The 25,480-nt window shown below is 50.0% G+C and overlaps 1 protein-coding gene across 1 annotated transcript in view; it reads left to right on the forward strand.

Annotated features, from left to right (window-relative positions):
- LOC127583827 (aminopeptidase Ey-like) overlaps positions 1–23,642 on the forward strand; it is a 58,358-nt gene extending 34,716 nt beyond the window's left edge. The window contains exons 11-20 of the mRNA XM_052040194.1: positions 2,184–2,260; positions 3,508–3,641; positions 5,872–5,927; positions 7,485–7,632; positions 9,031–9,122; positions 14,150–14,260; positions 18,629–18,796; positions 19,870–20,010; positions 20,157–20,238; positions 22,604–23,642. Of these exons, the coding sequence (XP_051896154.1) occupies positions 2,184–2,260; positions 3,508–3,641; positions 5,872–5,927; positions 7,485–7,632; positions 9,031–9,122; positions 14,150–14,260; positions 18,629–18,796; positions 19,870–20,010; positions 20,157–20,238; positions 22,604–22,765 (1,171 nt within the window). The 3' untranslated portion in view covers positions 22,766–23,642. The remainder of the gene's footprint in view (positions 1–2,183; positions 2,261–3,507; positions 3,642–5,871; positions 5,928–7,484; positions 7,633–9,030; positions 9,123–14,149; positions 14,261–18,628; positions 18,797–19,869; positions 20,011–20,156; positions 20,239–22,603) is intronic.
- Positions 23,643–25,480: the final 1,838 nt, after the last annotated feature.

The raw sequence follows: 25,480 nt of genomic DNA on the forward strand, positions 1-25,480 counted from the left end.
GAGCTTGTGTGCAGAGTGTAGTACGTCAGCAGTCAGGGAGGGTTGGGTGGAGGACAAGGAGATGGGAATAACTGGGGCATTTTCAGCTTGTCCAACTAGTTGGTGGGGTGCGCAAGGTTCAGTCCCAGGCTCTCAGATATCCACACTTGATGTTCTGGACTTGGATGGAACTAATTGTGAAGCATCCAGAGTTACCCACTGCACAAGCTGGATGTGGAAGTGAACCATGAGAGAGAAGCAGAGGGTAGTGGGGTAAGTGAGAGCACAAGAAGACGGTGTGATGGGAGAGGAATCGAACAGAGTGTGCTTCAAATGGAAACAACTCCTGAATATTGGCCAAAGGAAATAAAAACAAAAATGAAAATCTGAAATAAAAACAGAAAATGTTTGAAACACTCAGTAGACCGGGCAGCAGCTGTGGGATGAGGTGATGTTTCAAGTCAAAGGTCCTCTTTTTTTGGACTGGGAAAGAGAGAAAAGTTTTAAGTCACAGACGTGGGCTAGGAACGGATAGCACGTGTGGAAGGCCTGATGAGATGAGGTCAGCTCAAATGGGCTAATGGAAGCAGTTACTATGGCAGGGGGGAGCCCTGGTTTGGGAAGGTTTAATTAGAGCAATAGGTGCTGATCTTCCCAGTGACACAGATCTTGAAAAGTGTCCAGTCAGGGTGGTGGGGCGAGGATATGGACCAGACTCTTGGCCTCATCCTGCACATCCAAACTACCAGTGCAAGACTTCTGTGGTGCTGAGGGAGTGGGTCAGTGATGTTGGGGGGGATGTGGGGTTGTGGTGGCCACCATGTGGTTCCATCCACTGGCATCCAGCCAGATTTTGAGTTGAAGCGGGATATTGTACGGTGGGCTTTCCATGGCAGACGGGGGCTCCACAGATCAGGAAGGAGGACGATACTTCAGACATATTTATGATAGGTGAAAGTAATTTCTTTACTTGGAGGGTTGTGAATCCGAGACAGCTGCATTGGCTGAGAATATCTTCAAGGCAGAGATTGGCTGAGCGAGTTTAGGAATCTGGGGAATTGTCTTGTGTGTTCTCTTAAGACTTCCTAAAAGTAGTGACACCAGTCGACAGGGTGGTGAAGAGAGCCCTTAGTACACTTGCCTTCATAGGCCAAGGCACTGAGTGTAGGCATTGGGATGTCAGTGGTTAGCCTGCACTTGGAGTATTGTGCAGGTTTCTTGTTGCCACAGGAAGGATGTGGTAGCGAAGGAAAGTGTGCGGAAGGGATCTGCCTGGAGGGAGCACCTTACAAGGAGAGGTGGGACACACTGGGTTTGTTCCCACTGAAATGGGGGTGTCATTATAGAGGCTTATAAAATGATGAGGTGCATGGATAGGGTGCATAGTCAGTCTGTTTCGCAGGGCAGTCTAGAACTAGAGGATACAGGTTTCAGGTGAGGGGGACAAATGTAAAGGGGAGCTGAGGGGTAGGTTTTGCACCCAGAGTATACGGAGTGAGCTGCCAGGGGAATTGGTGGCAGTGGATACAATTACAACGTTTCAAAGGGCATTTGGACAGGCACTCAATAGGAAAGGTGCGGAGGGACATGGGTCAAGTGTGGGCGTGGGATTAATGTAGTTAGGCATCGTGGCTGACGTGGACGAGCTGGGCTGAAGGGCCTGTTTCTGTGTGGTACAATTCTGTGCCCATTGGGCTCCCTTGTGTGTTCTGCAAGCTCTCTCAATGCCCTGTTGCCCTGTCCCGAGGGATAATGTTCCTTTCCCACCGTGAATCTGCGTGGATGCCCTGTGGACCATGGACCTTCCCCCAGTGAATGCAGGTGAAACACAGCAACGTGGTGTTCACATTCCCCCCCAACATCACAAACCCACTCCCTCTGCACCTGGGACATTCTGCACAGATAGTTTGGACATCACGGTTGGGAGCGAGCAAGGGGACACCCTGTCCTGACCAGTGTGTCTGGTCAACATCACTAAAACTAGTTGGTAATATTCCAAATTACCACTGGATGGAGTTCTACAGCTGTCATGGTGGGGAACTCGAATTATTGGATTAGGCACAACCTCTGGCTGCTTACTGATGGAAACCGAAGCACAGAGAACCTCCCACAATGGGCACAGTGGTGCTAGGGCCCCATCTCCTCGAGTGCTGGTGTGGAGTGTCTCCGGTCAGTGACATACGTTCCTTCCTCTTGTCTTCCAGTTACGTTTGGTTTGTGCCGATTAGGTGGATGAGGAGAAATGCGCAGCAGCAGTTAACCTGGTTACTGAAAAAGGAAGGTATGAACTCGGCAAACCGAGACTTGCCTCTGGGGGAGAGGGTGCTGGTGGGTGTAAGTGGGGGAGATGTCAGTGCTTCCCACACCATGTCCACACTGGTTACTGCAGTTACTCCCCTCCCTCATTCACTCGAGCCCCCACCACCAACACTCTGTGTATATGGGCTGCCTTGATGTACATCAGGTTACAGTCTGCACCTGGGGCAGAGCTCCCCCCCCCCCCCCCCCCCCCCACCTACTGCCAGTGGGGCGCTCCCTCGCACCCCACCCTCCCCCCGCCAGTGGGGCGCTCCCTCACGACTGGCCTTGCAACAATTTGCTGCCCCTTCCCTGGGGTGACCCCCCGGGACAGCGTGCCCCTCCCTCTCGACGGAAGCATGGAATGGAGGGGCTGTTCTGTCTGCCGACAGTTCCTGGCTCTGTCTAGGACAGCCGACTTCACCCGATACCCGTCCCTGAACGTCCGTGCTGCTGGGATCAGTTCTTCCATCGCATCTGAGTCACAGCACGGAAACAGGCCCTTCGGCCCAACCGGTCCATGCCAACCAAGATGCCCATCTAAGCCAGTCCAATTTCCCTGTGTTTGGCCCCTGTCCCTCTAAACCTTTCCTATCCATGTACCTGTCCAAATGTCCTTTAAATATTGTTAATGTACCTGCCTCACCCACTTCCTCTGGAGCTCGTTCCACATACTGACCACCCTGTGGGTGAAAAAGTTGCCCCTTGGGTTCCTACTAAATCTCTCCCCTCTCACCCTAAACCTGTGCCCTCTGATTCCCCAACCCTGGGCAGCAGATGGTGTGTGTTCACCCTGTCTACGCCCCTCATGGTTTGGTTTTTTTGATCACCACCTTTGATATGTGAATGAGCAGAGAGAGATGCCAATATCCACTCCCTGACTACTTGATTCAGAGGCCAAACCACCCACCACACATCTGAACCAGGACATGAGGGGTGAGGGTGGGGGGCTCGATTCTGGCGTGAGTTGGTGGGGGTGGGGGGGAAAGAGTGATTCTGAGCCTGGGACCTTCCCTCGACAATTGCCCTCGGTGGAACTGATGTCCACGTGATGCCATTTTGTCAAACAAAGAGGTTAAGGAATGGGATTTTCCCAGGACACGTCTAATCAATCACAAAATGCTGGAAAAACTCAGGTGTTCAAGCAGCACCTGCGGCAGCAGAAAAAGTTCAGGTTGAGGGCTGTTCAGTGTCAACCTTCCATCAGTTTTTTCTCTTGTCCCAATGTAGATGCTAATGCAAATATGAAATACTCTGGAGATGACTGGGTCTTGGCTAACATTGATGTTGTTGGATATTACCGAGTGAACTACGACGAGAGGAATTGGAACAACCTTGTCAAACAACTGGAAACCAACCACTCAGTGAGTGCAGACCTCATTATCCATCTATTGTGTTGGTTAAGGAGCTGGCAGTACAGTTCCTGTTTAGTAATGGGATCAACATGTAACCTCTTCAGCAGAAAATCAACCCATAGTGATGTGACTCCAGGAATATTTAACTAATTCCTTACCATTTCCTCTGTCTGAGACACCAGGAGAATCTGAATGCAAGAAGGTGCTCTATTAGGCCAGTGTAGGGAAGTCCCATTTAATAAAATGACTCATTAAGTGCAGGAGCAGCTCGGCGGGGGGTCTGGGGGGCAGGCTTGGGGCAGGGGGGGATCTGGGGGCGGGCTTGGGGCAAGGGGTTTCATCCTGCATGGGACGTGTGTTCACAGATCAGTTTGCAGGGTTACCTTCTGCATCACTGCCGACCACAGCCCCAGTCTCGGTCTGTGTCGGGGGGTCTTGGTCTGTGCCGGGGGGTGGGGGGAGGTGGGTGGTTGGTCTGTGCCGGGGGAGCCGGGACAGAAACTTTCCTCCCACTGCCTGCCTCCGCAGCCTCGGGGTGATGATCCCTGACTTCAGGGAGATGACCACTGACCCCTGACTGTGGGGAGGTCACCAGTGACCATTGACCTCAGAGGTGACCTCTGAGTCAATGATCCCCGTGGCAGGGAACTGCAGTGTAGGATGTGGTGTGACTTTGTGACTTCCAGCCCTTACCACAGGGATCTGGGTGGGGTGGGGTGTGGAGGGGGGAACAGGCAAGGAGGTGACATTCAGAATTCCTGCCTGCAGACCAGCCTGCTGTCAGTCCCCAGTCCCAGACCCCCTTCAGTAACACTGCTATGTTCCCTCTGTTTGCTGTAAGACAACTCAGAACGTTACAACCCAAGTTTACAGAGCAAGCCATGCCAAGTGACCTCATCACCCTCTACATGGCCTTGGTGAATGTTTACCTTTAGCACATGCTTCTAACAGTGTCGAACTGGAGCTTGCAGCTCTCCATTCTGACAGGCTGAGTTTCACACGAACCTTGTGTAAGGTTAGCACCCGGACTGTTCCGAGCACCTTGACAATGAGCGTCCGACTCTGCCCCAGACACAGCAGCTTCTCCATGAGGTTCCCGATCTGCTGCAGGGTTCACTGTCCCAGAGCTGGCACTGGCCTCTGCCCTCTGCTGCCTGGTGAACTCTGGGATGGTGAACCTGCCACCTCTGAACCCCTCAGGTGTGTGGGGCATCAGTGTCCGAGGCAGTGCCTGCAGGAACTGCTGTGTCCATGAGTACAGCCCTGTGTTCCCAGCACACCTTGTGCACAGGAAGGACAATGTGGGGATTGGAGGATGAACCTGGAGCACGTTGGCTGAAGGGGCGACGGAGGCAGGTGTTTCCACAGTATTTAAGAAGCATTTAGATGGTGTAAAAGGCCAAGTGTTGAAAAATAGGGTTAGCACAGACAGGTGTTTGAGGGCTAGGAAGGACCTGTACTACTTTTCTCAATGGCTCTGTTCCTCTGTGGTGAGTGTGCAGTGGGTCTGGGTCCTGATTGACGGAGATGGTTGGTGGCTGTGGTGGGTACGTCAGGCACTGTCCAAGGCCATTGGCACACAGTTGGCGACAGCATGTGAAGGTGCTCTCGCTGACCTTGATCAAGCGGGTATGGGGTTGAGTTCACCACATGGGACACCTGGCACTGATCTCCAGCTGTCTCTCCTCCCTGGGCCTTTGAACTGACCAAGGATACGGGATACCACTCGTATCCTCTGCCAAGGGCTCTGGAGCAGCCTCACAAACTCTTGGAGCTTGCTGTGCCCCAGCCTGCGTCTCCTTCACCACGTTCTGCAGAAGTGGGTGCTGCCTTTAACTCGCTAGCGTACACTGGACTGCTGGTGCTTGATACTGACCTTGACTCTCTCGTAGTGGTTCAGAACTCTGTGGTTTAAAGTTTTACATGGAGGTCATTACACCCCTCTGTAACGTTCCTGCACTAATCTGAAGTTGTAGGTGAAAACGGTAAATTGTTTTCCATAGCCGTTCATTGCACAGGTAACTCGCTCCTTTCATCGGTGTTGGGTAGCTGTGGGCAACCGTTCCATGTAGCTCCCTGCATTTCCTCATCTGTGGACACTGCCAGCAGCCAGCACAGTGTCAACGCCTCTGCCTCTGTACTGAAGGATCGAACCACCCCAATTGTAACTCAGGATGTAGCCTCTGAGTGGGGAGTCGGTGCAGCTTTCAAAAGAAGTGTGGTTTTTTTTCTTTTATAGGTTTTACCGATCATAAACAGAGCCCAGATAATTGCCGACTCCTTCAACCTCGCCAGGTAAGTGGGTTACAGGTTAATTATCTGAAATCCAAACATAGGAAATACAATTAAATAGACAAAGTAATAAAGCCAAATATTGCTGATCCAGTAACGAGGCGAGGGACCTTTTGTGGAATAAGTGCTGATTGTGCAGACAGTATGGGGTGGTACCGTCTGTGCTGTGTGAAGCCAGAGCTGGACACTTCGGGCTTGGGCTGCTCAGTAGCAAATAACAATCCTGCCCTGAAGGTGCCAGCCAATGCCTGGTCTGGCCATCTGTGCCTAATACCCAGACTGCCTGCCACCACCGAGGCACCCACCATTAACTGTCAGGGGCTCCTTATTGACAGAATTTAACTGGACCAACCATGTAACAATTGTGACCACAAGAGTAAGTGAGAGGCTTGGCCACCATCCAGGACAAAGCAGGTTGCTTGATTGACACCCATCCATCACTATAAATAATTACCCCTCCACCCACAGAACACAGTTTGGCATGTACCAACCGGACGGGCTGATGCAGAGCAAATAATGTTCATGAAAAGTTCTAGGCAATGACCACCTGCAACCAGAGCTGTTTAATGGCACCATCCAAAGCCATGGCCTCCCCTTCCATGAAGGATGGGGATCACATGTACACAGGAACATGACCACCTGCAGGTTCATTTCACCTACTCTCTTGTATGTTCCTCATCGTCACTGAAATCCTGTAGCCCCCCCTCCCTGGCGGCGCTGCACGGGAGCCCCTTCACCAGAAGGGCTGCGGTGGTTCCAGCACACAGGCCAGTCAGTGCTGCTGGTGATCGTGTGGGTGAATGAGCTGCTAGTACAGTGATGATTGTTCTGAAGAACACTGGAGCTGCTCTTCATGAGAAAGCACCAAGATAATCTGCAGCTGTGGTTCAAGTGAAAGCAATGCAGTGTCCAGGATGACCTGAAGATCCCTCGATAATGCATCTTCTCGGGAACACCGAGGATAATCATCATCTTCTGTTAATCATTTTAGTGAGAAACTGTTCCAGGAGAAGCTCTCTGTGAGGTCACCCCTGCCAAACCCGCACACCCCTGAACCCTGCGCCACAGTTCCAGGTGTCAGCTCCCTGTCAGTCCACTGTCTCAGTGCCCAGCTTCAGTTCCTGACCTTCCAGCTCATTCACATCTGCTGCTTCCCCTTGTCCTCTCGCTCCGTACAGTCAGTCTGATACTTAAATCCTTAAACTTCTTGACGCACCTTTAAGGCCATTCCTAAATACAGCTCTTTGACCAAACCGTTGATCATCCCTCTAGCCCCAGCTTTCTTTGCCTCCTGTCTGCCTTTCTGAAGATCCTGCAAAACATCTTGGATGTTTTTGTGTATGAAAGGTGCTATATAAATTCCGTGACGTGTCAGGCCTTCCCACAGTCCCAGTGAAGGATCAGGTAGCTATTAGATCAGAAGCTGGATGCAGTTGGAGTCGATGTCGGAGACAGCACCCTCTTCGTGTACTGCAGGAGGGATTGGCAGAGTAGACGCTGGTTGTGTTTAGAAGTCATTTGCTTCCAAACCCATTGGGTAATGTTTTCTGTCCATTCCAGGGCTCAGTACCGCCACACCACAGCAGCACTGGACACAACCAAGTACCTGCATAATGAGCGGGAATACATTCCATGGCAGGCAGCCCTCGACAACCTGGCTTACATTCGGGTCATGTTTGACCGCAGTGAGGTGTTTGGAAATATGAAGGTAAGGAATACTGAAAGGAAGGTTTGTGCGGTGAGTTCCAGCAATGACACCCAGCAAGTCCAACATGGGGATGCTCTAACGTCACCTGGCTCTCGCTGAGCTTTTCCAGGGGGTTTGTCCCTCCCTTTCCCCACCCTTGCTCAAGGAATTCACCCGACCCTCGTCTGTGGGTTTTCCCCCCAACAGGCCCTCCCCTGAGGATATCCCCCACCCCCATCCTTCACTTAGAACAGTACCACACAGGAACAGGCCCTTTGGCCCACCATGTCTCTGCTGACCACAATGCCAACTTAAACTGAATTTCTTCTGCCTGCACTTGATCCAAATCCCTCCATTCCATGCATATTTGTGTGTCTGACAGCCTCTTCAACACCACTATCATATCTGCTTCCACCACCACTCCTGGCAGCCTGTTCCAGGTACCCACCAGAACCAGGTTTATTATCACTGACCTATGTCGTGAAGTGTGTCGTTTTGTGGCAGCAGTGCAGGGCACGACATAAAAATTACTGTGAGTTACAAAAATAAATAGTGCAAAAGAGGAATAACAGGTAGTGTTCCTGAGTTCATGGACCGTTCAGAAATCTGATGGTGGAGGGGAAGAAGCTGTTCTTGAATTGCTGAGTGTAGGGGGGAGCGGGGGTGGGGGGAAACTTGCCTCGCACGTCTCCTTTAAACTTTCCCCCTCTCACCTTAAATACATGTCCTTTGGTGTTTGACACTTCTACCCTGGGGGAAAGACTCTGTCTGTCCACCCTGTCTGTGTCTCTCATAGGATTATATCAGGTCTCCCCTCAGCTTCTGATGTTTCAGGGAAAACAACCCAAGTTCATCCAACCTCTCCTTGTAGTTCATCCCCTCTGATCCAGGCAGCATCCTGGGGAACCTCTCCACATCCTTCCCATAATGGGGCGACCAGAACTGCACACAATACTCCAAGTGCGGCCTAACCAAAGTTTTGTACAGCTGCAGCAAGACTCCCTGACTCTCGTACTCAATGCCCTGACCGATGAAGGCAAGCAGTCGTATCCCTTCTTCGCTGCCCTACCTACTCCCGTGGCCATTTTAAGGGAGGTCTAGTTGCTCTCCTGAACAGCCAGCTGCTGGAAGCCGGGTGGGAGACAACGATCACTATACGTGACTACTTAATGTGTCTGAGGATTAACATCTTCCTCATCATTGGGAAGTCGAATCAGAGGGACACTGGAATGACCCTGAGGATGTTCATCACACCTTCCCTGTTTAGGAAGCCACTGAGTGGGGCTTTGCCTCATTAACGGTGAACAGGAGCTCTGTGGTTATGAATGTGATGGAGATTGGCTCCATCTGTGGAAGGAGCTGCTGTTCAAAGACCAGGTGGGTGTTGTGACTAACACTTTGCTTTTTCATTCTACGTAGAAATACATGTTGCAGCAGGTGTCCCCATTGTATGACCACTTCAAATCCGTTACTGTAAACTGGACCAAACCTTCTGAAGGTCACATGGATCAGTGAGTATCTACTCTGCATGCAGTTCTGATGATTTGAGGAGAGAGATACTTGCTCTGGAGGCCGTGCAGATTCTGGGTATAAAAGGATGATATCCTGAGGAAAAGATATCTCAATTGGACCTGTAGTTTCAGAGTGATGTTGGTCTCTAAGGATGAGGAGTGATCTTATTGAAAGGTATAGGTGTAGAAATTGCTCTCTGCAACTTACTTGAGCACCCTGATGGTGTTTAAGAGTTGTGTACAGTGCAGGAACTTTATCTGTGAGGCTGCTAGAGTCGTGCAGCACAGAAACAGGCCCTTCAGCCCCCTGAGTCTGTGCCGACCATCAGACACCCACTTGCACTAATCCCCCATCAATCATAATTCTACCCCTAACCTACGCACAACTTAGTGGTGGGGTTTCCCCCGGGTGCTGTGGTCTTCTCCCACAGCCCAAATAGTTCAAGTTGGTGGGTTAATCGGCTGCTGTAAATTGCCCCCAGTGTGTGGGTGGGGGGGGGCAGAATCTGGAGGGAGTTGATGGGGATGTGGGGAGAATAAAATGGGATTAAAGAGAATTGGGGCTGTTGTAGAATTCAACAAAGAATTACCACAAAATTGATTTTAATAAAAGGGACAATGTTCAAGGGGGTCCTTCTGCACAAGTCACTGGAAGTTACCTTGCAAATGCAACCAGCAGTTAGGAGAGCAAAGTCTACACTGGTCTTTACTTGTGGATGTGAGTACAAGGGTGAAGAAGTGGGACCAGCGGGGTGGGCACCGTGGTCGGCATGGACTGCTTGGGCTGAAGGGCCTGTATCTGTGTTGTATTGCTCAGACTCCCAAGCCTTGTTAGAATTGTACAGTGCCCTGGTGAGACCAAATCGGGAGTATCTGGTACAATACTGATCGCTTTACCTAAAACAGTATTTACTTGGTGTTGAGTGCAGCAAAAGTTCAGCAGACTGGTTCCTGGGTCAGCAAGCCTAACGTTGGAGGCTAAGGCTGTTCCCTATGGTTTAATAGAATGACCTTTTTGATATCCTAAAAGTTAACCTCCAGGTTGAGTCGGTGGTGAAGAAGGTGAATGCAATATTGGCATTCATTGCTAGAGGAATAGAATATACGAGCAGGGAGGTGATGTTGAGGCTCTATAAGGCATTGGTAAGACCTCACTTGGAGTACTGTGTGCAGTTTTGGGCTCCTTATGTAAGAAAGGATGTGCTGACGTTGGAGAGGATTCAGAGAAGATTCACTAGAATGATTCCAGGAATGAGAGGGTTAACGCATGAGGAACGTTTGACGGCTCTTGGGCTGTACTCCTTGTTTTGAACTCCAGTGAGGGGGGACCTCATAGAAACATTTTGGATGTTAAAAGGCCTGGACAGAGTAGATGTGGCAAAGTTGTCTCCCATGGTAGGGGAGTCTAGTACAAGAGGGCACGACTTCAGGATTGAAGGGCGCCCATTCAGAACAGATGTGGAGAAATTTCTTTAGCCAGAGAGCGGTGAATCTGTGGAATTTGTTGCCACGGGTGGCTGTGGAGGCAAAGTCATTGGGTGTATTTAAGGCAGAGATTGATAGGTATCTGAGTAGCCAGGGCATCAAAGGTTATGGTGAGAAGGCGGGGGAGTGGGGCTAAATAGGAGAATGGATCAGCTCGTGATAGAATGGAGGAGCAAACTCGATGGGCCGAATGGCCGACTTCTGCTCCTTTGTCTTGTGGTCTTATGGAGATGTACAAAATTCTTAGAGAACAGGAGGGCAGGTTATCCCCAGGCTACTGAGTCCAGGACAAGGGTCACAGTCCCAGAAAAAGGGCTAGACCATTCAGGTGAGACGAGGGTGGGGAACAGGAGACTGACAGAACGCAGACCCAGCGCCTTTAGTCTCCAGTGATGTCAGGCCTCTTGTACCAGGAATTAGCCTGATGATCCTTTCCTAAAGCATGTTGCTTCTTAAAGTAAGCGGACTGAAACTGTGCAGTGATGCATCGGTGGTCTCACCGATACCCGGAACCATTATAACTCTATCGCCCCTGCAGTAAACACTGACGTGCCACTTTCCTAACTCTCGCTGCAGCTGCCCACTAACATTTAGTGGTTCGTGCACTAGATCAGGTAAATCTCTGCCCTTCTCTCATCTGCAAACATTGTCTGTTTGGACAACAGTCGGCTTTTTGATTTCCCCTTATCAAAGTGCATGACCTTGCCTTTCCCATGTTAAACTCCATTTGTCAAGCATTTGCCCACTCACCCACCCTGTGGCCGAGTCAAGCACCCTGATCACGATGAGCATTTCCACTGGGATCCACACCGCGTCTGCCACGGTTTGGTTTATGGTATCTGCCATTTCCTTATTTCCTGCTATTAATTCCCTTCGAGGGGCCCTACACTCGCTCTCACTTCCCTCTTGCATTTTATACGACTGTAGAAGCTCTGACAGACGGTTTTGATTATCAGAGCAAACTGGCAAGTAAAATCAGCTTCCTCCCTCGTTTCTAGTCTTTTGCTGCTGATCCCTGAATAATTCCCAGTCCTCTGGTCTCCTGCCAGCCCCCTGTCACTTTGTAAGCTCTAACTTTCAGTTTAACGTTATCCTTGACCTCTTCTGTTAACAATGGATGGTTCATCTTTCTCCTGGGATCCCTTTGTAATTGGAATAAATCACTGCTGAGTCTCGTGAACTAGCTGCCATTGATGTATACTTGGCCCTGTCCACTCCAGACAGCTGCACCTTCATACCTTTGTAATTGCCTTTGTTTAAACTGAAGTCACTGGTTTTGGACCCAGGGTGTTCACCCTCAAACTGCACCTGAAATTCTACCGTAGGGATCCTTAATCATAAGGTCTCTTTTATGAATCCTTCCTCATCACACGTAACCAAACCGAAACCAGCCTGTTCCTGAGTAACTCCCGAGATACTGTTCTAACAATGATCCCCATCACTTCCACGGTACCCTTGCCAGTTTAGTTTGTCCAATCACAAAGCAGATTTGCAGTCTCCTTTATACATGCTTCTTGTACTTTGTCATATCAAGAGGCCACACATTGGGAGTCTGCATCTGCTCCCAACACATCCTCTCTCCTCGGTATCTGCACCACCCCCATTCTACATGATTCACTGCTCGGCACTGCTCTGAATCATTGCATGACTGACAAAATCCACCCCTTCTTGTCTATATTTTTTTTTTGGAATATTGAATAATCTGGAATATGGGGTTTGCAGTCCCGACCACCCTGTGGTTGCTGTTGGACCAGCCCCTAGCTGTCAGTTCCTCTGGCTCCATCTGTCTGTATTTGCCCTTCCTGATTTTCACCCTCCCCTGCACCACCCCGTCCGCTGCTCTGGCCGTCGCCCTCCCCTGCACCACCCCGTCCGCTGCTCTGGCCGTCGCCCTCCCCTGCACCACCCCGTCCGCTGCTCTGGCCGTCGCCCTCCCCTGCACCACCCCGTCCGCTGCTCTGGCCGTCGCCCTCCCCTGCACCACCCCGTCCGCTGCTCTGGCCGTCGCCCTCCCCTGCACCACCCCGTCCGCTGCTCTGGCCGTCGCCCTCCCCTGCACCACCCCGTCCGCTGCTCTGGCCGTCGCCCCTCATTTATAAAACTTCCCATCACCAGAACCCTTCCCTGCCTCAAATTAATTTCAGGTCCTGCCACACTCACCAGTTCCACCGGGGGGCTCTGGGTATTGGGAGTGGCTAACACCAATGGGAAAGTTGTAGAGGGATACTGTCTGATGCAGACAAATGGGATTGGTGCAGGTGGGCCTGGTGGTCAGCGCAGAAGAGGGGTGCCGGAGGGCCTGGTACTAGGCTGTAGCAGCACAGGTCTCCTGCAGATCCCACCAGAGGGCTGCAGGAAGCACAGTGAAGCATTGTCGGTGAGCGTCTGTGGCAAGTTCTGGTGGCAGTGGTTAGTGTCAGAGGGGAGGGGAATGGTCTCCTTGTGCCTGAGATGGTGCTGCTTCTTGTGAAAGTTCCCTACCATGGCGGAGGCCTCCCTGACGATGAACTGGGAGACTGTTTTGCAATCCTTTGAAGCTTCATTCAGAGTGGGTTAAATTTTAAAGCTGGTGGTGTAGGAGAGAGTGGGGAGTGTGGACAGGGTAGCTGTGTGTGTGTATATACAAGTGGACAGTTTTTGTGCCGCTAACCTTGTGAAATCAGGATATTGGTGTGTTGAGCAGTGTAGCCGTGAGGTTGTCCTTCACCCTCTTTCTGCGCTGCCTCATCTCCCAGACCATCCTCCTCACACGGAGTTCATTGACCTGAACGTCAATGTTGTCGGAAAGTTGTGGTGTTCTCCCTCTGTCCCAGGTCAGGCTCTGTGGGTGTTGCTGCCATCTGGTGGTCATGGCGACTGTGCCTGTGAGGTCCCTCCTTGTGCCAGTGCTGAAGTGTTGGCAGTCCTGCTGAGCAGACACGGTTCTGTTGGGAACTGCCTGTCACATTGGTAAAGCTGCTTTCTGGATGTTAACCACCTAACTGAGCTTTCAAACTTGTTTGTGACCAACCTGTGCATGGGGGTGGAGTTGGCACTTGATCTAAATACCAAGCAATCCAAGTTCTAGGCGTTGCTTCTTCAATAAATCTGGTGAAATTGTTCAAGATCTAAATAAAAGGAACAGCAGTGTGATTCTTTTGAATTACAGCTGACGGCTTCCAGTCTCCTGTGTTAAAGGCAGGAGGGTGACTGTGGAAACTGTAGAAACTTGACTCATGGGGAAAGCTTCCTCCCCCAGTATGCCTGAGTGGCAGCCTTTGCTCTGAGTGCTCTTGCCTACATTTAGTCATCCAGCATGGAAACAGGCCCTTTGGCCCAACTGGCCCATGCCAGCCAAGATTCCCATCTAAGCCAGTCCCATTTGCCTGCGTTTGGCCTATATCCCTCTAAACCTTTCCTTTTGTCTTTAATGCGAAGGGAATAGCAAATTGGAATTCCACTGCGTGGCATCTTGTCAGTTCTGTAAAGACTGTAGGTCACTTAATGTTTCTCTGTCTGAAGTCCCTCCCCAGTGGAAGTGAACACCCTCTTGCTCTCCTCAGGTACAATGAGATCAATGCCATGAGCGTTGCCTGTAGTTACGGGCATCAGGACTGTCTGAACAAGGCACAGGAACTGTACAGGGACTGGATGAAGAATCCCAGCGTTAACAAGTAAGTGTTGTAGATGACAAGGAAATGTCTGTGGAGACCACTGAAATGTAATCGTGGGATTATGAGTTTTACCGGATGGGATGTACCCCAGGCTGCTGTGGGAGGCGAGGGAGGAGATTGTGGAGCCTCTGATGATGATATTTGCATCATCGATGGAGACGGGTGAGGTCCCAGTAGACTGGAGGGTTGGGGATGTTGTTCCCTTATTCAAGAAAGGGAGTGGAGATAGCCCAGGGAAATTATAGACCGGTGAGTCTCGTCTCAGTGGTTGGTAAGCTGATGGAGAAGATCCTGAGAGGCAGGATTTATGAACATTTGGAGAGGTATAATATGATTAGGAATAGTCAGCATAGCTTTGTCAAGGGCAGGTCCTGCCTTACAAGCCTGATTGAATTTTTTGAGGATGTGACTAAGCACATCGATGAAGGGAGAGTAGTAGATGTAGTGTATATGGATTTCAGCAAGGCATTTGATAAGGTACCCCATGTGAAGCTTATGGAGAAGGTGAGGAGACATGGGATCCAAGGGGACATTGCAGTGTGGATCCAGAACTGGCTGGCCCACAGAAGACAAAGAGTGGTTGTTGAGGGGTCGTATTCTGAGTGGATGTCGGTGACCAGTGGTGTACCTCAGGGATCGTGTACCTCAGGGATCTGCACTGGGACCCTTACTCTTTGTAATTTTTATAAATGACCTGGATGAGGAAGTGGAGGGGTGGGTTAGTAAGTTTGCGGATGACAAGAAGGTTGGGGGTGTTGTGGATAGTTTGGAGGGCTGTCAGAGGTTACAGAGGGACATAGATAGGATGCAAAGTTGGGCTGAGAAGTGGCAGATGCAGTTCAACCCAGATAAGTGTGAAGTGGTTCATTTTGGTAGGTCATTTATGATGGCAGAATATAGTCTTAATGGTAGGACTCTTGGCAGTGTGGAGGATCAGAGGGATCTAGGGGTCCGAGTCTAGGACGCTCAAAGCGGCTGCGCAGGTTGACTCTGTGGTTAAGAAGGCATATGGTGTATTGTCCTTCATCAATCGGGGAATTGAATTTAGGAGCCGAGAGGTATTGTTGCAGCTATATAGGTCCCTGGTCAGACCCCACTTGGAGTACTGTGCTCAGTTCTGGTCACCTCACTACAGGAAGGATGTGGAAGCCATAGAAAGGGTGCAGAGGAGATTTACAAGGATGCTGCCTGGAATGCGGAGCATGCCTTATGAAAGCAGGTTGAGGGAACTCGGCCTTTTCTCCTTGGAGCGACGGAGGATGAGGGGTGACCTGATAGAGGTGTATAAGATGATGAGGGGCATTGATCGGGTGGATAGTCAGAGGCTTTTCCCCAGGGCTGAAATGGTGGCCACAAGAGGACATAGGTTTAAGGTGCTGGGGAGTAGGTATAGAGGAGATGTCAGGGGTAAGTTTTTTACTCAGAGTGGTGAGTGCTTGGAACGGGCTGCCGGAAACAGTGGTGGAGGCGGATATGATAGGGTTAAGAGACTGTTAGATAGGTACATGGAGCTGAGTAAAATAGAGGGCTATGGGTAAGCCTAGTAATTTCTAGGGTAGGGACATGTTCGGCACAGCTTTGTGGGCCGAAGGGCTTGAATTGTGCTGTAATTGTTCTATGTTCTACATGGAACATAGAACAGTACAGCAGAGGAACAGGCCATTCGGCCCACCATGCCTTGCTGTACTGTTGATGATGCCAGTTTAAACCCCTCCGTTACCTGCTTGTTCATGTGTCTGTCTAAATGCCTGTTAAACATTGCTATTGTAATTTACGTTCCATTTTATTTGGAAAAGAAACTGATAATAAGTAGGCCTGGCATCGCTGCATATTGGTTGTTTTAGTGTTACGATGGCATTTTGGATCCCCCTCCCAGCACTTTTTCCGCAAGTTGCGTCACGAGCAAGGATTATAATCGGGACATTCCCGCCGCAGCAGTCAGATTTCCCACCTGTTGTTCCACACCATCACTGGGTTCGGCACAACATTCCCATTCCTGCAGCTGCCAGAGGAGGGATCTTTGCAAGGGAAGTCCCACAATACAGGTGACACTTCCAGTCACAGGGAAGCAGTGTTCCTGAATTGAATGGATACTACAGGGGTGGGAAGATCCCAGGGGTTTGCCCTGGGTCAGCTGGTGAAGAACCGTTCCCGCAGGAGGCAGGTTGTTGGCCACAGAGGTTCTCCAGGGCTGCAGCCAATGGTCCAGGCGAGGGATCATTGGGGAGATGTCCGAGGATCTATGTGCAGGCCGTGAATGCCTGGGCCGAAAGATGTAGGAGCAGAATCAGGCCGTTCAGCCCTTCATCTGCTCAATTGTGGCTGGCTTTTTGTTTTCTCAACCCCATTGTCCCGCCTTCACCCCGTAACCCCCTGACCAGAAGCCGACAATGCTGACTGATGCCTGTTCAGTGGAATGACCTGTTGCCATGGAGTTGGCTGACCTGTCCAGTGCAGCAGCAAGTGGTAAACGGAGAAGGGGCAGAGTCATCCTGAGCTGGGAGTGATCCTCGCCCTAACCTCCTCCGTAAAACAATCCAGCCGCCTGTGTCACATCTCAGATTAAGTGTTGGCCCTCTGGGTGGTGTACATCAGGGAGATAGGATTAGTAAAACCTATTATTTTTCTGGGAGTAAATGTTATTTTTGAAACCAGTGAGGTTGAAAACCTCAGTGCAGATTAACTTTGCATGTTGTGCTATCAGAGAGTTACACAGCAGGGAAACAGGCCCTTCAGCCCAACTGGTCCATGCCGACCAAGATTCCCATCTAAGTTGGTCCCATTTGCCTGCATTTGGCCCATATCCCTAAATGTTGTTAATGTACCTGCCTCAACTACTTCCTCTGGAAGCTCGTTCCACATACAGACCACCCTCTGGGTGAAAAAGTTGCCCCTCAGGTTCCGATTAAATCTCTCCCCTCTCACCTTAAACCCGTGCCCTCTAGTTCTTGATTCCCCAACCCTGGGAAAAAGACTGAGTGCATTCACCCTGTCTATGCCCCTCATGATTTTACAAACCTCTATAAGGTCACCCTCATCCTCCTACACTCCAATGAATAAAGTCCCAACCTGCTCAACCTCTCTCCATAACTCGGGCCCTCGAGTCCCAGCAACATCCTTGTAAATCTCCTCTGCACCCTTTCTGGCTTAATGGCATCTTTCCTATAGCAAGGCAACCACAACTGAACACAATATTCCAAATCCTTGACTTAATTTGTGGGATTTCACACTGGAACAAAACGCCAGGGAGGAGAAAAATCCCAATTGGAACAGAGGTCACAATTTTCTGGATGAAATTTTAAGACTCCAAAGTGTAGAACAGTACAGGCCCTTCGGCCCACAATGTTGTGCTGACCTATATAAACCTACTCCACAATCAATCTAACCCTTCCCTCCTACACAGGCCATAACCCTCCATTGTTCTTACATCCACATGCCCATCTAAACAATGCTGTGAAAATGAAAGTCTGGTTAGTGAGGAGGAAGGGGATTTTGCTGCCACCTCCGTTTGCTGTGGTGCAGTCAGTACCCTGACACACTCCTCTTTGGACAAGGGTTTGGTAGTTGCTGTTTCTGCTCTGTCAGATTTGCCCTGGTGGTGTCAACAGCAGTTCATTGGCCCAAAACTGTTATCAGCAGGATCTCTAACCACATTCCCAGGGTGGAAATGTCAAATACTAGAGGGCATATCTTTAAAGTGAGGGGGGGGGAAGTTTAAAGGGGATGTGAGGGGCAGGTGTTTTACACAGAGTGGTGGTGGGTGTCTGGAGCATGCTGCCAGGGGCGGTGGTGGATAGAAACATTTTCAGAGGCATTTATATGGGGGCACAAACAGCAGGGAGTGGAGGGATACAGACCATGTGTGGACAGGTGGGATTAGTTTAAATTGGCATCACGGTCAGCACAGACATCTGGGCTGAAAGGCCTGTTCCAGTGCTGGACTGTTCTGTGTTCTACTTGTCTGTGGCTCTTTGTAATGCTGAAGGCTGGAAAGTGCCCATCGTGATAAACATGATTCACAGCCTCTCACTGCTCTCCCCATACTTGCTGCTCAGTCTGAATACTGCTGACTGCTCACGTAATGCTCCTGAAACCTGGTGGCAGAACAGGAGGGAGGCAGACAATCTGTGGGTTAAATCACAGCAGGAAACTTTGCCATCCTAATAGAACCATTTGGAAGATGCACAGTGATGTTTTAATGTTGGGGGAAAAGGAGCAGAGGACCTTAGTCCCCAGAAGTGGGTGAAAAAGTTGCTCTTCTCCACAGTCCAGTGATGTTTACGGAGTTGTGTGAGTGACTTTCTTATCCCACAAAAATATCATTTACTCTCTTCTCTACTGCTTCACAATATTATTTTCGATGCACAGTATCCCACTGAATCTGAAGACGACAGTTTACTGCAATGCAATAGCGTCCGGCGGGGAGAAGCAGTGGGACTTTGCTTGGAAAATGTTCCAGAATGCCACGATAGCCACGGAAGCAGACAAGTTAGGAGTAGCTCTGGCCTGCACTAAAGAACCATGGCTACTGAACAGGTAAGGAGAGCGGATGGCCAGACACTGCTGTTCGCAGGGGGAGTCCTGTGGACATTCCCTCACTGCAGGGAGGGGCAGTCAGGGAAACACCCCAGAACTGTTGCAGTTCTCTCTGGAGAACCTGCATGCAGCTCGATCTGGCAGTGCCCAGACTGCCACAGCTGGCTCTACATGTGGCACTCCATTTGGAACACCAGCCTTTGGAAATCCTGGAATTGTCACTGATTGTGGAACTATCTCCGAGCGATCACAACGACCAGTTCCCCAGTAACCTGTCCTCTGCTTCACTTCATCAGCTCCTCTTGGATTCACTGGCAATTTACAGCGGCCAGTTCACCTCCTGAGCAGCGGGTCTGTGGGATGTGGGAGGAAGTGGAGTACCCGGGGGTGATCTCACCCAGTCACAGGCAGAGCGTGCAAACTCCACACAGACAGCAGCTGAGGCTGGGATTGAACACTGGAGCTGTGAGGCAGAGGCACTGCCTGGTGTACAACGTACCTCCCAGGGAGGATCCTGGGCTGTGACTCACCAGCTCCAGCACCACCCCCCCCCCCCCCCCCCCCCCCCCAATTCTGCTCCCTGTCAGTAATGTCCCAGTGACCCGGCGGCAGTCAGTGACCGGAGGGGAGGGTCAAGGTCCTGTCCTTCTACCTCAACCCCCACCCCACCCCTAACCCTGATGTCGGGCAGGGTGGAGGGGTGGCGGGTGAACCTTCTCTTCCCCCCCCCTCCCCCCGCCCCCTCCGTGTCAGGCGGGGGGGGGGGGGGTGGAGGGCAGAGGGGATGACCCTCTTGCTCCAGTGTTGGGTAGGGGGAACCTTTTCCCCCTGGTGTCAGGTGGGGGGTGGGGTAGTGAACCTCCCCCACCCCGGTCGGGCAGGGGGGAGGGGGAACCTTTCACCCCTGGTGTTGGGTGGGATCCCCCCCCCCCCCCAGTACTGGGGGATCTCTCGTACCTGGTGCCAGTGGTCCCTCTTACCCCTGTGCCCCAGTTGTCAGGGAGGGGGAGTTCTCTCCATGTGTGGTGACCTCAGGAATTTATGTATCTCACCTGTTCTCTGCTGCGACCCAGGTACCTGATGTACTCCCTGGATCCCAGTAAAGTCCGGAAGCAGGATGCCACCTCCACCATTTCTGCCATTGCCCGTAATGTGGTTGGTCAGTCTTTGACCTGGGACTTCATCAGAGCAAAGTGGTCGACCATCTTCGAGCAGTGAGTACTGCAACATTACGAATAATCCACGGCTTAGCTACATCCGGCATGGAATTTGGAATTGTATCTCCAGGAGGTACCTGGGGTTTGCATGACTGCAATCTCTGAGGATCCAAGGATTAACGGCTCACCTTCCTTTTGTTTAGGTACGGTGGAGGCTCCTTCTCATTCTCACGGCTGATCGCCAGCGTCACAGAACGATTCTCAACAGAGTTTGAGCTCAAACAGGTTGGTGCTCACCTTCAACCTCGTATTGTTCCAGTCTGGTTATCTCTCTCCCCAGGTCTGTGTGGATACAGAAGGGTGGACCGTTCAGCCCACATTCCTACTGAACAGTACACCAAGATCACAGCCGATCGTTTACCTCAGTGCCATCCTCCTGCACTATCTCCAGTCCCCCTCTTCCCCACCCCCACCCCCTCCACAGATCTAAACAGAAAATGCTGAAAACGCTCAGCAAGTCAGGCGGTGTCCATGGGGAGAGAAACAGTCAGTGTTTCCAATCAAGGACCCTTCATTAGAACTGAAAAGTTTGCTTTAAGTTGCAGAAAGGGAGGGGAATGTTGATAGGGTGCAGACCATCAAGTCAAGGTGACAGCAACTGTGAGCATCAGTGGAACAAAGAAACAAATTGAAACAGAACGACAGGTCCACATCTGAGGAGAGAGATGGAGAGCATGGTGACCTGAAACTGAAATTCAACAGTGTCCTGTGGGTTGTACGAGCACAAACAGAAGATGAGGTTGTGCATGCAGCCTTGAGCTCAGCATATGGCAGCCCTCGGGTCATTGCTGCAGTTTTACAATTCTGCTGAGTCCCTCTGATTTCATCACCTTCCCATTTCTGGTGGAGGGTCATTGGCCTGAAATGTCAGTGCTGTTTCTCTCCCCATGCATGCTACCTGACCTGCTGGGTGCTTCTGGAATTTTGTGTTTTGGATTTCCAGCATCTACATGTTTTTTTGCACTGTATAATTGCAGTAGGATACCTTTAATCCCATAGTGAAATCCTCAGACAATAAAGACCAATTAACCGTGAGCCTTCCTATCTGCCTGTTAGCATCCCAGTGATTTGTGTACAAGGCACAGTAGTTACCATAACACTATTACAGTGCCAGCGACCTGGGTTCAATTCCGGCCGCTGTCTGTAAGGAGTTTGTACGTTCTCCCTGTGTCTGTGTGGGTTTCCTCCCACATTCCAAAGGCGTACGGGTGAGGAAGTTGTGGGCATGCTATGTTGGTGCCGGAAGTGTGGGAACACTTGTGGGCTGTCCCCAGAACACTCGACACAAAAGATGCATTTCACTGTGTGTTTTGATGTACATGTGACTGATAAAGAAACTTGTCTTATTTAAACATCACCATTTCCCAATCTCTCAGCATTGTTTAAAAAAAATACTCACAATACTCACTCTTTTTCAATGAGATTAGATAACCTCACATTCCCTGTACGGTAATCTACCTGCCATATTGCTGCCCATGTTTAGAGTTGTACAGTAAGGAAACAGGCCTTTCAGCCCAACCAACCGTGCTGACCACGTCCCTTGAAGCCTCTTTCCCTCATCATCACTTGTTCCCATTTACTTCTGTGCTGTCAGCACACACGGAAATTGGAGGGTGTCAACCCAAAACGTCGACTGTCTGTTTCCCTCCACAGATGCTGCCTGACCCGCTGAGTCCCTCCAGTGTGTTGTGTGTTGCTGCTGGAAATGTTACACTTGGTCCCTGAGGCCAACTGAATGCTGCCAACTGTGCAGATCTGGTGTAAACACCAACCCTGTGCTCTCACTGGTCACAGCCTGACAACCCTCCATTTATTCCTCTGTTTCATCTGTTAATAATTCTCAGTCAACACTGGTACATGACCCCCAATCCCATGTGCCCTCCCTTTTGCTTCAGTCTCCTGTAAGGACCTTTTCAAACATCACCTACAAATCTAAACACACCACATGTGCTGGTTTCCCCTCATCAACTCTACTGGATACTCTCAAAAAATTCCAATAGGTTAGTCAAACATGATTCCTCTTTCATAAATCAGTGTCGACTGTTAAATCAGATTATTATTTTCTGTGTCTTGTTCTCACTCCTTTATGATAAACTCTGGCACTTCCCCAACTACTGGCCAAGAGGTCGGTAGTTTCCTGTAATTTGCTCCCCTCTACCCTGCAGAAGCTACTCCAGAACCTGATAACCAGAGCAGCCACTATTCAGCAGATGAGGCCTGGGTTCGATCAGCCGTGGTCACAGTGAATGATGGAGCAGGCGTGAGGGGCCGAGTGGCCTCCTCCTGCTCCTGTTCTCGACCCAGAGTGTCCACTCGGGCCAGACACTGACCTGTTTCAGTAACTCCCTGTTGCCCACACTTGGTCTGTTGTCCTGTTGAGACTTTCATTGCACCTTAAAGTTTCCCAGTGTTGTTCAAAATGGGGAAGAACAAAGTAGCAGATGTACCTCTCATTGTCAATGTTTTGCAATGTTTCTCAAGTTGGCCAGCAATGCTAATTATCAGAGATTAAAGTTTCCTCAGGTGGTAATGCTGTTGGTGTTAAGAATGTGCACAGTTAAACATTGTGCTGTGTTGGTTTAATCGGCAGCTTGAACAGTTCAAGAAGGATAACGAGCACATTGGATTTGGGTCTGGAACTCGTGCCATTGAGCAAGCTCTGGAGAAGACAAAGGCCAACATCAAGTGGGTGAAGGCAAACAGGGATTCTGTTAATGACTGGTTTGCCAGTGCTTTGACTCCAACTCCTTAACTGAAAGGCCATCAGCAAACGTAAATAAGAAATCCCTTTGATGTACAGAACTGAGGTTGACAAGCATTGGAAAGATCATTCTCCAGAGGAGAATATCCTGTATTTAAAATAACAGGAAACTCTGGAGTTGGGTAATTTCAAGCCATGTTTGAGTAATGATCCATGAAATAGTGAACTTGAACCATAACAACCATTCAAGTGATGTGCCCGTGTCACCCAGACGCCACAAAACTACTGTGCCAAGGCCTTGGTTAATTCAGCTTTGTGGAATTAATTCTTGGTGAATGAATTATGCCTTAATTATTAATCCAAACTATTGTCCTGTATTGAGAGTAATTACATTTGTCACATGTTTGTTATCTTCAGGAAGGGTGCAATGACTGTGCTTTCAATAATATTTCTATATAGTTTTTGAATATGTTAAATAGTTTACTCAATTAATACCACATGATTAATGAAAGAGAAAATACCTCAGGTAATTCCTGTTACCAGGAGTATTCTAGGAGGAAAATGGTGCAAAGCCTCTGACCGTGAAATAATCTAGTCTTTTGCAGTATCCACCACTTCAGCACAGTGTGTAAATCACATCTTCCCAAGTAACGTTCTCAGGAAACATTCAGGTCATTTATTCCTGAAAATCTGCAACATAAGGATTGACTTCATCCTGTGTGCCAGTCTAACAGAACAGCAGTACCCCTGTGCCAACCTGTTGACCATCCAACACGGTGGGCACTCAGAAGGAAATGAAAGCCATTGTCGATCTCTGCAGCAACACTGAGTACCTGTGGGAAAAGTCACACAAGATTGGAATCTGCACCAATGTCATAGATGTTGTACCTTTTCTCAATAAAAGCTACCATTCAAAATTCCTCAATCATTAATGGCTTCATGAAATGTTATTTACTCCCACTGCCTGATGGTAGGACTTCAGTGACCCAGTTGTCTTTCATTGTATTCCTTCACACCTCTCTGACTTCTGTTGCTGACTCTTTGGGCTCCCTTGGGACAGGGGAATGTAGGCTCGGGGAACACCATTTCGTCTTCAGGCTCAGCACTGAACTCCACAACTTCCAGCTGGTGTCAGAGCAGAGAATGCTGGGGTGCTCAGTGGCTGAGGGTTGGATCAGGGTCTGATGCCCTTCCATGGAGGTGCACCATTGACCTGGGCCAGCAGCCTTTCCCTCTCCGTCAGGGGCAGTGCAATGGGGCAGTTGGGATAGTCACTGTCCCAAGTGCCAGAGTCCAATCCAGTCCTGACCTTGGGCGATGTCGCTACAGAGCCTGCATGTACCATGTCACCGCAGACATCTCCTCTGGGTGAAAAACAATCTGCTGGAGGAACTCTGAGTCAAGCAGCATCCGTGGGGGGAGAGAGGAACTGTCGAGGTTTCGGGTCAAAACCCTGCATCAGGACTGTGTACTTGGGTTTCCTCTTGCAACTTGGGTGGGATGGTGGGTGAATCAGCCACTGTAACTTGTGTGTGGGTGAGGGTTAGAACCTGGGAAAATTGATGGGAGTGTTGGGAGAATAAAATGGGATTAGTGTGAGTGAGAGGTTGACATTGGCATAGACTGCAAGGGCCTGTTTCTGTGCTGCAAGACGATAGCTCAAACACTGCCCGGCCTGCCGAGAATTTCCAGCACTTTGTTTCCAGCACTTTGTTTCCAGCATCTGCAGTGTTTTTGCTCCCCAGCTCCTGACCTGCAGCTCAGTTCTCCGTCCACAGATGTTGCCCAACCTCTGGACTTTCCCTGCAATCCCCTTTATTCCAAGTTCTCAGCAACTGCTGAGGTCTGTGTTTTGTAGAGGCAACAACCTTCTCTCCCTCCCACTCTCTCTCTACTTGCACCTTCTTCAGACAGATTGCTGCTATTAATAAAGCCTCCTGTATCATCCATTCTCACTTTCTTTCCACCTAATCAAATGTTCCCTTTGATCTTTCGGTTCCCTTCTAATGCTAATGAAAGTTAATTGAAGTGAAACACTTTCTCTCCACAGATGCTGCCTGACCTGCTGAGTATTTCTGGCATTTTCCACTTTGGAGAAAAGCTTTTTTGAGGGGGTATTTTTCCATCCGTGGTGTGGGCAGCTGTTTGTTCCATAGTGATCCAGCAGGCTGGAGAGAGCTATTGAGAAATCCCACTTCCCAGCTAGTGGTCTGTAGCACAGTTACACTCTCCCAACTACTGCGTAAATGCGATTTAAGGTTTCTGCCTCCACCACCATTTACGTGGGGAGTAGCAGCCCTAACTACTTGGGGTTGAAAAAAAGTTACGTAAGGTTTAGGAAGCTAAAATCAAACAGCCTGTGAGGACCAGGAAAGAACTCAAGGGAATTAGAAGAGCCAGGAGGGGCCATGGAAAGTCCTTGGACTGAAGAGAATCCCAGGGCATTCTATACATGCATCAAGAGCAAGGAGGTAACTAGGGAGAGGGTAGGACCATTCAAGGATAAAGGAGTGTACATGTACTTCGAGGTGGAGGATGTGGGAGAGGTCCTAAATGAATACCTACCAAGGAGGATGTGGAGGATGGGGAGATCAGTGTGGAGTGTGCTAGAATGCTTTGGCATTTTGAGATTAAGGAAGAGGTATAGTGTTGGGTCTCTTGAAGAACATTAAAGTGGATAACTCCCCAGGGCCTGATGGGATATACCCCAGGTTACTGAGAGCAGCAAGAGATGAGATTGCTGGGGCCTTGACCAAGATCTTCGTG

The sequence above is a fragment of the Pristis pectinata genome, chromosome 28 (genome assembly GCF_009764475.1).
Source record: "Pristis pectinata isolate sPriPec2 chromosome 28, sPriPec2.1.pri, whole genome shotgun sequence".
NCBI classification, from domain to species: domain Eukaryota; kingdom Metazoa; phylum Chordata; class Chondrichthyes; order Rhinopristiformes; family Pristidae; genus Pristis; species Pristis pectinata.